We start from the raw sequence: 11474 nt of genomic DNA, 5'->3' as shown, positions 1-11474 counted from the left end.
GAACTTATGGTTTACTTCCTTCGTACATCTTTACTTATTTAATGTATATTAAAAATAGTTATCCAATAATACTTATTTAATTTGAAAAATTAAGAGATAATTTACCTCTTTATATCTATTCTACCTTTGCTATTAAATAATATTCAATATCTAATACATTTTTCAAAGCATTAAATTTAAATTTAATATATTCAAAAAATATTTTGAGCAAAAAATATAGTAGAAAATAAAATGACTCATTTTAGGTAATTCTGATAAAAAACATATATTTCTCTTATGTTTATTTGATTTTTTAATTTATTTTTTTCGTTGTTTTGAATATTCTGTCTTTTTGCATTGTGGTTTGGTGAGCTCCTTTTTCTTCTACATATATTGTTATGTTGCCTACATTTATCGATTTATAGTTTTTGTAATATCTAATTAATGTTAAATAATTTAATTTTTAATTAATTCACTTTTGATTTTTCGATTAATGATTCTTCAATTTAGCTATGTACATTTATAAATGTTATTCTATAATTGAGGTATAATTTTTAAATAATCTAAATATAATATATTTTTTGTATTAAAAAATAAATTAAATATGTTTGCTCATATATCAAAAGGACATAATTTAAAAATATATCAAATTAAATAAAAAATATTGGGGAGGAAAAAAAAGGTGTTTAATGTGGCTTAAACGGTAAGCTACACGCTTGCGGTTAAAATCTGGGCAGAGATTATGCAATCGGCATCTCTTCTTCTCTATTTATACCACTATTGCCATTTATTCACACGTAGGAAAACAATAAATACTGCTCTGCTTCTTTGCTTTATCTGTCTCAAAAATGTCGATATTTTCCTTAATCCTTTTATATTGTCCTGTGTTTCTGGGTTTTCTCAATGTAAGTAATTTTTCTTGATAACTGAACATCTGGGTACTTCTCTGGAATCTTGCATGTTGGTTCTAGCATATCCATGATTCTTGACAACAAGAATTTTTTCGACAAACACACTGTTTAATTTCTCCACTTTCTTGCATTCTTGCATATTCTTGATAACTGAATCTGGGCATGTTCCTCTCTTCTTCTTCTCTTTTTTCTCGGTTCCGTGTTTATGCTTTCTTTGTGGGTCTTGCATATTGGTTCTAGTTAGTTGATTTATTGTTTATGTGGCTTATTTTCTCCTTCTAATCTCTTTCTATATATTGCCAACACTTCTTACTTTCAGTAATTTCCCATGTTTTAGTGTCGCGAAGAGTACGTTCTTGGTGTTAATTACTACACATAGACTACCAGGTGGATAGATAGTATTCTTTATTAAATTGTTCTTGAGAAAAAAAGAAGAAAAACTGCCCTTAGACTGTTAACAATTAAAGTTTTTAAGTCCTTTAATTTTGACCTAATTAAAAATTTGATAACCTATTGTCACGGTATTTAATTTATTCATCTCATGTGGATTCAAATTCTGCTTCTTCAAATATGTAATTGCTACGACAATATGCACATAGTAGTTGTCTTCTTGATGCCTGTAATTAAGTTGATTAAACAAATTCTTTGGTTACATAATTAATATAGCGATCTTTTGACAGCTTCAAGCCCGTCATGTAGCAACATAAACCTATTTGGTTCTACATCCGGAATTCAACAGACTAGCAATTCCAGTGTGTTTGGAACAATAACCTCATCTCCTTTTGGAAGCTCAACATCTTTTGGCGGTAAAGACTTTTGTTATGACATTTTTCAGCTTGCATGATCACATCCAAACCAAAAGGAATAGGGTGTACAATTTTTCAGCTGCCTCTGTTTGTAGATTTATTTTGAAACATTAATATGTCTTATCAATTGAAGTTTCCATAAAATGCTCTCTCATCTCTGTCTAAATATGCTCAGACAAAAACCACTTAAGCTATTTCATGGGAATGACCTATAGACACTATTTGAAATAGGTTGTTCCCTTTGTTATGACATTTTTCAGCTTGCATGATCACATCCAAACCAAAAGGAATAGGGTGTACAATTTTTCAGCTGCCTCTGTTTGTAGATTTATTTTGAAACATTAATATGTCTTATCAATTGAAGTTTCCATAAAATGCTCTCTCATCTCTGTCTAAATATGCTCAGACAAAAACCACTTAAGCTATTTCATGGGAATGACCTATAGACACTATTTGAAATAGGTTGTTCCCTTTGTTATGACATTTTTCAGCTTGCATGATCACATCCAAACCAAAAGGAATAGGGTGTACAATTTTTCAGCTGCACATTAATATGTCTTATCAATTGAAGTTTCCATAAAATGCTCTCTCATCTCTGTCTAAATATGCTCAGACAAAAACCACTTAAGCTATTTCATGGGAATGACCTATAGACAATATTTGAAATAGGTTGTTCCCTTTGTTATGACATTTTTCAGCTTGCATGATCACATCCAAACCAAAAGGAATAGGGTGTACAATTTTTCAGCTGCCTCTGTTTGTAGATTTATTTTGAAACATTAATATGTCTTATCAATTGAAGTTTCCATAAAATGCTCTCTCATCTCTGTCTAAATATGCTCAGACAAAAACCACTTAAGCTATTTCATGGGAATGACCTATAGACACTATTTGAAATAGGTTGTTCCCATGGTTTCTCTGCCAAATGGATTAAATACAGCTTTCTTTCTCGCCTGTGGTCCAGGTGAGGATTGGCACATAATATAGATGCTACACTTAATAATGCCAATTTCATGAAAGGAGAGATATCAAATTTACTATTCTAGAGCAGCGAGGCAGCTTTGGAATTGGTTGAAAAGCTAAATCTGCTCGTTGTGAAAGTAGCTGTGCACATTGAGCTGTACTCTTCTCCAAAAATGTTAAAAGTAATAACTGCAATACCTCAGTAGGATTTCTTATGGTGGGTAATGTTATTGCTTACTATTTCTGAAACCAGCTATTGATGCTTGTAGTTGTCTATAATTAGTGATTAGCAAATCAATTCAATCTGCTTTCCTAACTGCAGGACCACATGTCTTTAATGCAGCAACGAATGCTACATCTGGTCAAACACAAACGTATCTATGGGCTCGTCCACTTTACCGACATTTGGAAAGAAATATGACGTTAATAGTGTGGCCAATGAACCTCTGTTGTGGTCCGGGGATGGGGATGTCAATGTCTCAGACTCCCATTCTTGGATATCAAAGAGCTCTCCTGCATTTGGTGTTCCAAGCAACTCACACTTTGGCCCCCCCAAGATTTGATTCCTATTCCTTTGGCCAACCAGCAGTATCCATGTCCGGGAGCAAAGGTTTACTTTATTGTCATTTTCTCATGTATTGGAGCGGATGATATAAGATTATATACTGTTCAATATGCATTACTATATGCTCTACATTGATCTGAAATCCATGTTGCTCTTTTGTTAAATATTAGTACCAATGACTGTTCTTATTTTATATTTTTGGATATCCTAAGTGTTTAATCTTAGATCAAAATAAGTGGCTAGCAACTGGATATGTTCGAACAATTGATCGCGCCCTTAGTCTCCTGGAGTGGTAGGTCGATGAAGCTTTACAAAAAGCAAAGACACTCCTGGCACAATCACTTGTTCTAACATATCCATTTGCTAGAAATTTAATTGGTCTGATCATTCTTATGTGGTTTTTCTGTTTAAAGATATCTGACGTTCATCATGTCTTAGCTAGAAAAATCATACTCTATTAGGTAAAATTTGAAATTTAAGAACCTTTTTAGAAACAACTAAATTTACTGTACTATGATGCTTTCCTTCGTTACCAACTTTAAAGGGGATTGAAGTTGGTTTGTTCATGATTATGTTTTCACTCTGCTTTCATCAAGCTGAATAAATCAGAGAGTAATTACTGATTACCGGTATCGAAATGAGAGTTCCTGCTGGCAGTTTTGGTTTATAAATTTATTTTTGTGTTTTCTTTATGCTTTTAGTAAAATGCTACTGATCTCTTCAGGTCTGAGTATTAACCTGCCACGGCAGGTCTAAATTGGTTTGTGACAAAATAAATTACTCTTTAACATTGGCACAATTATGACTGAAGGGAACGGTTTGAAGGGAAATACAGGAGTCAATGAAGCCTCCTCATAATCAGGAGGGCAATTTCTGGCTGAAAACAATTCAGGACAATAGGATGCGGACAAGACCAAACAAACGGAGACAATTACTTTTTACAAGTTCTTCTCCTTTTAAATAATCTAAATATAATACATTTTCTGTATTAAAAAAATAAATTAAATATGTTTACTCATATATCAAAAGGACATAATTTAAAAAGAATATCAAATTAAATAAAAAAAAATCAAACTGGCTTAAACGGTAAGCTACACGCTTGCGGTTAAAATCTGCCCAGAGATTATGCAACCGGCATCTCTTCTTCTCTATTTATACCACCATTGTTATTTATTCACACGTCGGAAAACAATAAATACTGCTCTTCTTCTTTGCTTTCTGTGTCTCAAAAATGTCGATATTTTCCTTATGCCTTTTATATTGTCCTGTGTTTCTGGGTTTTCTCAATGTAAGTAATTTTTCTTGATAACTGAATTTCGTGCTTCTCTGGAATCTTGCATGTTGGTTCTAGCATATCCATGATTCTTGACAACAAGAATTTTTTCTCATATACTGACAAACACACTTTTTTCTTGCATTCTTGCATATTCTTGATAACTGAATCTAGGCATGTTCCTCTTTTTTTTTTCTTCTTGTTTCCGTGTTTATGCTTTCTTTGTGGGTCTTGCATATTGGTTCTAATTAGTTGATATATTGTTTATGTGGCTTAATTTCACCTTCTTATCTGTTTTTATATATTGCCAACGCTTCTTACTTTCAGCAACTTCCCATATTTTAGTATCGCGAAGAAGTACGTTATTGGTAGTAATCCCTACACAGAGACTACCAGGTGGATAGATTATATTGGGTGCACTCGGATTACCCCGGAATACTAGTAGTAATCTTTATTTAACTGTTGTTGAAAAGAAAGAAGAAAAATTGTCCTTAGACGGTTAATAATTAAAGTTTTAAAGCTTGGTGCAATCTTTTGAAGTCCTTTAATTTTGACCTAATGTCCTAATTAAGAATTTGATAACCTATTGTCACGGTATTTAATTTATTCATCTTATGTGTATTCAAATTCTCCTTCTTCAAATCTGTAATTGCTACTACAATATGCATATTATAGTTGTCTTCTTGATTCTTGTAATTTTCTCAGAAAAAAAGTCACTATCATCAACATATTTTCTTTGTGCAACTTTCTGCAGTTAAAAACTGCCTCTGTTTCTAGGTTGATTTTGAAACATAGATGTCTTATCAATTGAAGTTTCCATAAAATGCTCTCTCATCTATGTCTAAACACTCTCAGAAGAAAAACCACTTAAAGCTATTTCATGGGAATAACCCATAGACACCATTTGAATAAGTTGTTCCCATGATTTCTCTGCCAAATGGATTAAGTACAGCTTTCTTTCTCGCCTGTGGTCCAGGTAAGGATTGGCATATAATATAGATGCTACACTTAATACTGCCAATAATATGAAAGAAGAGATATCATACTTACTTTTCTAGAGCAGCGTGGCGGCTTTGGAATTGGTTGAAAAGCTGAATCTGCTCCTTGTGAAAGTAGCTGTACACATTGAGCTGTACTCTTCTCCAAAAATTTTAAAAGTAATAACTGCAATACCTCAGTGGGATTTCTTATGGTGTGCAGTGTTATTGCTAACTATTTCTGAAACCGATCTTGAGCCAGCTATTGATGCTTGTAGTTGTCTTTAATTAGCGATTAGGAGATCAATTTAATCTGCTTTCTGAACTGCAGGAACATTAGCCTTTAATGCAACAACGAATGCTACATCTGGTCAAACACAAAACGTATCTGCGAGCTCGTCCACTTTATCAACATTTGGAAAGAAATATGACGTTAATAGTGTGGCCAATGAACCTCTGGTGTGGTCCAGGGATGTCAATGCCTCAGACTCCATACTTGGATATCCAAGAGCTCCTGAATTTGGTATTTCAAGCAACTCACACTTTGGCACCTCAAGATCTGATTCCTACTCCTTTGGCCAACCAGCAGTATCCATGTCAGGGAGCAAAGGTTTACTTTACTGTCCATTTTCTCATGTATTGGAGCAGACTAATCAACATTTTGAGGGAGAATTTTGTTCTGTAATCTATATGCTCTTATATTGGTCTGAAATCCTTGTTGACCTTTTATTAAATACTACTAACTACTATTTATTTCTACTTCATATTTTTGGATATCCATGTTTTCAATCTTTGATTAAATTTGCAAACCAGAAAAAGAAAGTACACCACCTTTTCTCAAGAGCTCTGGTTTTGGAAACTCAGCATTTGGCATCATATATTGCAACTCCAGAGAACTATATCCCAGGAAGTGGTGGAAAAATTCAATCCATTTGTGGAATGCAGACTTATAAAGATAAAAGCCAGGAGGAGTTGAGGTTTGAGGACTACCAGTTAGGTGATAAAGGTATCCTTAACTTGTTCTCTTATGTGAATTCAAACTATGCCTCTTCAATTATGTTATTGCTACCTTTATATGTGCATATCTTCCTGTTACAGTTACCTTTTACAAGCCCTTCTCCTTTGTTGATTCCACTGATATAGTTTTGATGATCATTGGAACTATTGCAACTATCGGCAATGGATTGTCCCTGCCCAATATGACAGTTCTTTTTGGAGAATGGACCGACTCCTTCGGACAAAATCAAAATAACAAAGATGCGCTTGGGGTAGTCTCCAGGGCTATGCTTTGAACATTTTAAAAATATTCCAAGTCCTTATTTTATTTATTGTTGATTGAGTAGTACCCTCCTGAAAATGAGCTCTTCTAATTATCTGTGTAATTTCATATAGGTTTCATTGAAATTTGTTTACTTAGCTTTGGGATGTGGGGCAGCTGCATTTCTTTGTAAGTTCTCATTCCGCCTTAATTAAGCATAGGCAATTTTGAATTATTATTGAAGTTATATTAATATGAGTGTTATTCAGAGGTCCCTTGTTTGGATGATTTCTGGTGAAAGACAGGCTTCTCAAATAAGGAGTCTCTATCTGAAACTATTTAGCAGCAAGAATTAGCTTTCTGTGACAAGGAAACCAATATGGGAGAGGTGGTGGGGCGGATGTATGGTGACACTATTCTTATACAAGACGCAATGGGCGAGTAGGTAGTCATGCTGAAAAGCAACTCTACTAAGCCCTTCTTTGTGAAACCACTACATAGTAATTTGCTTTCTACATAAAAGATCCTTTGTGAGGATATGATTGCTGTTTCTATACTTGATGAGGACAAAATATAATATAGATAAATCGACTGAAACATATGATAATTTGAATGCTGAGATTCTTAATGAATTGCTTGCTTCATTGTCAAGATTGGACAAAAAATATGTAGCACTTGAGAAGAATATTTGTTTCTCACACTTTCTCCTTGATTTTGCCATTGTATGTCTATTACTAATTTCTTTGTTGTAGTAATTTCTCGTATTTCTTCAACTTTTTTGTTTCCACGTCAACTACTATTACTTTTGTTGCTTTTTTAGTTTCATGTTCTTTAATTCAGTTTTTTCTCCAATTTGTGGGAGTTTTATTCCTACGTCTGTACAACATGTTGGATACTTATTCGCAAGTAACTCCTATTGGATTTCTTTATTTCATACCACTCTTTCAATTGTCTTCATCTTTTCAAGGTATCACCATATTACGTATGATTTTCTTGCACTTTTTGCACAAATCTTCTTCAAGCTCAAACTGGGTATCCATCTTTCCTAAACCTCTTCTTCTCCTTTTTTCTCAAACTGGGAATCCGTCTTTACTATCAATTTGTATGCCAAAGTGGGTTGCTTAACAATTGATGATAAAACCCTACAACTATTTATACATATGTGTGTACATATATATACAGACACTTGATGCATGTGCCTTTTCATGTTTTCTTGTTCCATTTCCGTTTGTGGGTCTACAACTCTGTGTAGAATGTAAACATGCTTGATTTTGAAGATTCACTTTATCTTGTCGGGAACCTTTTATGTAGTTGATTTTCATATTCTTCTCTGGGTTATTTAACAGGAATTGCACTAGAACAAAGATTCTAGTGCAATCGTGGAGGGGAAGGTAAATTTGCACTTCCATGAATAAATGTAACTTCTAAATTGCAATTAAATGTGCTCAATCAATATGAAATGACTACATTCATCTACTTTTATGTCTAGACACTTATATTGTTCAAATTCCACGCCCACATTCATGTCGATATTCGATTCGGATGCAGATTTAGAGGTCGGATTGTTCATCACAAAAATTTAAGACTGAAAAGTAAGGATTGAGTGCACGAGTGCTGGGATAGGACAAATAAATGTATATTATGACATAAATAGTATTCTCATGAAACCAAAATACAAATGGCGCATGTTCGACGTTTCTTTGTTGGAAATTGTTACTGAAACTCACTGGAGGCCAAATGAATATCGTAAGGTTTTGAAGGTGAAGTTCTTTTGAGATTCAGTGGATAGTGTCCATTAGGGTAGGTATAAAACTACTAACTTGGTCTTTGTTCTTGCCATTGTTTACAGGACGGCAAATATTTGTACCTTGAAATTGATGATTGTAGACAAGATGTTGGCACAACAGGTAATTCTGTATAAACCTACCTGACACATGAGTTGACTGTTGTTTGCTAATAAGGAAATTTGTTGGGATTATTCTTTTTGCATTCATTGTTTGTGATGTATTTTACAACCAACCAGTTCGAAGGAAGCAAATGCATTCCGAGTACTTTTAGTTTTCTCACAATTCAAACAAATGAAAAATATTGATTTACGTACTTTACTTCTAAATATGTACTCTGTCCTGTTTGATCTTTTGCTTTGCATATATAATCTGGAAGCCCAAAGAGGGTCTTGCATTCTCTGAAAAGAGCCTCTGCTAAGAATCGCCCTTGTGCATCCCAGTGTCTCCTTCAAAATTGTTGGTATTTAAAGGTCCGTCTTAGTTACACCAGCTAACTTAGGGATATTTCCTGTCTGGTTTCTTAGATTTTATTCATTTGCATGCAGTGAGGATGACCTGCTTTGCACACGTGCTTCTCCTTCCCCATTGCAGCTGTTGTCCAGTGGGTTTCGGATTCATCTGAGTTCCCTTAATAAATCGAATGCAAGCGATGGTTCATTCAAGCTCCCAGGATACATCTCAGGTCCTGATGTTTACACAGTGAAGGTATACCGATCCAAATTGTGATGGATAAGAGACGTGATAAGTTGTCTTTTCTACACTTTGTTTCCCTAAAACCACTGTTTAATTTGCAGGTCTTTCAATATTTCTGTACTCACTTATTTCAGTATATTTTCTCGAACAAAGAAAACAGAAAACTAATCTTTAGTTAGCATTTACTATTTTCCCCTGATTTCAAATTACAGAAGCCAACTCAACTGCTAAACCGGAACTTAATACGCTACTGGCGCATCTTAGAGTAATCCGCCGGATTGCTGCTCTTAACTGTCCTAGTGACAATGTCTGATCAAAATCTTAAACCCTATATCAATTTTCCTGCCGATCTATCTGCTCAAGTAATACTACTGCTCTTTCCGTTATCTTGGTATTAGTCAGATTATCTTGGAATTCTTACATGCAAGCTTTTAAATAAAAGTTCAAGAACTTGTTGGTGTTTTGAAGTTACATATTTTAGAAATTGTAGTTTTTAAGAATTTATTTTCATGGAACATATCAAGGAAATTCAAGAAGTCTTTTAAAATAAATAAATTATGTTGTTATTCTTGTAGGTATGTTAAGGGTGTTTAAGAATTTGTTTTTACCTTTTTAGGGAGTTGAGGAGCATTAAACGAATGCCTGAGGCTATTTGGAGTTCAATTTGGTCGGGGGTTGTTATCCTGTATGATTTCACAAGGGTTTTTGAGGAGTTTGTTTTCAACCGCCTCAATGCTGGTGCCACCAAGGTGTACTAATTTTCCCTTTCAAAATTTCAATATTCTTTATGACTTTACTAGGTATTGAATTGAAAGATGTGGAGCTGTTGTTGAAGGCCTTACTCGCACAACTCTAAAAAAAAACTTCTTTAATTATAAGAAGTCGTGATTTGTAGTATATGAATGAAGACGCTCAATTGGACAGACTTTCGTAAACACCCTCAGTGGTCAGTTTCTTTTACATGGTCTAGATCTTTTTTCTTTGAAATTAACATGGTCTAGACTATTTGATTTTGATTGTTTGTTAAAAGTTGAAAATTGTGCCATGTAAGAGAGTGGGGAATTATATTATTTTTTTGTCTGATTTTGTTAATGTTTTGAGGATCAATAGAGGAGGGCTGTTGCGAATATGGCAAGTCGTGCTTTTATGTAATTTAATCGCTTAGACTAGTTGCACAAAAGGCAGTGATCGGTGAGGCTCTTAAATGAATTCTTATGTTTCTTTGTTTGCTACTTCTGATAACGAGGGCATATGCTTTATATGAAAATTGATATATCTTTACTCATCTTAGTATGATGCTCCATTCTAGTATCATAAGTATTTTTCTTTTCCATATGAATATTCTTATATGCAACTCTATTTCTTTTCTCCATGAGATTTACTTTCTTATAAACCTGTTCTTTTTATGTTTGTTATTCTTATAAGTAGTGTAGTCCCAGTTTGAACTTAAACCAGTTTCCACCAGGTATATGTTGTTGTAGGCATTGGGGCCTACTATGTTAAGGTGGTTGACATGATAAGTATTAGTTTCTTTGACATTGATCTAATGCATTTTGATGTGCAGAAAGTTCTGCTCAATTTATTATATTATTTTATCACCTGAAGTTGATACTTTCTTTTGAAGGATCTGGTGTCTCACGAGATGGACTGGTGCTGATGGGAGAAAGATATGGTAATCTTTTCGCAAAATGTTGGACTAACATAATCTTTTCTATTGTATTGATGATGCTGTACGTATTTATTATGCCGGACAACTATGATGTTCATAACTTGGAAGGGTTGTTATTGTCTATAGGATTGCATGCATTACTCAACTGATACGTTGTTTGATGGTTTGTGTTCATTAGTATCTTTTTACAAATGTTCTTGTATTTATAGTTTTGCGGTTTTAATTGTAGTTGGGTAAATTTGTATGGCTGTACACAACACAATATTGATACTTACATGTTGGTTTTGCTTTTATTGTTAGATGTTCATGTACATCGATTTTCTGGTGCTTCATTTGCAATAAAATACTTTCTTTACTTGTACCGCCACCACAAAAGAAAAAAAAGTGGGGGGAGGGGGGATGAAATATATTTGTAAGTTGATTTCTACTGTATGTTTATATGTTTTGATTATTTATTCTAGCTAAAGTTGAGTTGGAACATACATATTGGTGCTTGGGTATTTTTAGCCCAGCTTATGGAGACAGTACATGTCATGTCAACCTATTAGGGGAAAGAAAGATGTTTTAATTGTATCAAGTATATTTTGAGGAAA

The 11474-nt window shown here is 33.9% G+C and overlaps 1 protein-coding gene across 2 annotated transcripts; it reads left to right on the top strand.

The window, feature by feature from the left end:
- Positions 1-731: 731 nt before the first annotated feature.
- LOC129873478 (nuclear pore complex protein NUP98B-like) lies at positions 732-11208 on the top strand. 2 transcript variants are annotated; one of them, XM_055948580.1, is made up of 15 exons: positions 732-884; positions 1571-1696; positions 2661-2876; positions 2982-3269; positions 5806-6062; positions 6288-6480; positions 6573-6742; positions 6867-6921; positions 7038-7173; positions 8079-8492; positions 8582-8639; positions 8896-8989; positions 9065-9224; positions 9829-9961; positions 10837-11208. In XM_055948580.1, exons 4-9 carry the CDS (start codon positions 3077-3079, stop codon positions 7073-7075), a joined length of 906 nt encoding a protein of 301 aa, XP_055804555.1. In that variant the 5' UTR covers positions 732-884; positions 1571-1696; positions 2661-2876; positions 2982-3076; the 3' UTR covers positions 7076-7173; positions 8079-8492; positions 8582-8639; positions 8896-8989; positions 9065-9224; positions 9829-9961; positions 10837-11208. The 2 variants fall into 2 exon arrangements, 1 of the variants encoding a protein (XP_055804555.1); XR_008762724.1 differs by lacking the exons at positions 732-884; positions 1571-1696; positions 2661-2876; ... (4 more) ...; positions 6867-6921; positions 7038-7173 and having other exon boundaries at positions 7802-8123; positions 8222-8492.
- Positions 11209-11474: the final 266 nt, after the last annotated feature.

This window comes from Solanum dulcamara, chromosome 11, assembly GCF_947179165.1.
Source record: "Solanum dulcamara chromosome 11, daSolDulc1.2, whole genome shotgun sequence".
In the NCBI taxonomy this organism is placed as follows: Eukaryota; Viridiplantae; Streptophyta; class Magnoliopsida; order Solanales; family Solanaceae; genus Solanum; species Solanum dulcamara.
Note: the sequence above shows the minus strand (reverse complement) of the source record. Positions and strands in the feature narration are given on the sequence as shown.

Bases quoted from the DNA above. Each gene is read 5' to 3' on its own strand.
- LOC129873478 (XM_055948580.1), top strand. From the start codon at position 3,077: ATGACGTTAATAGTGTGGCCAATGAACCTCTGTTGTGGTCCGGGGATG. The intron at 3,270-5,805 runs GTTTACTTTATT...TCTGAACTGCAG, and splicing joins ATCCATGTCCGGGAGCAAAG to GAACATTAGCCTTTAATGCA. The intron at 6,481-6,572 runs GTATCCTTAACT...TTCCTGTTACAG, and splicing joins CTACCAGTTAGGTGATAAAG to TTACCTTTTACAAGCCCTTC.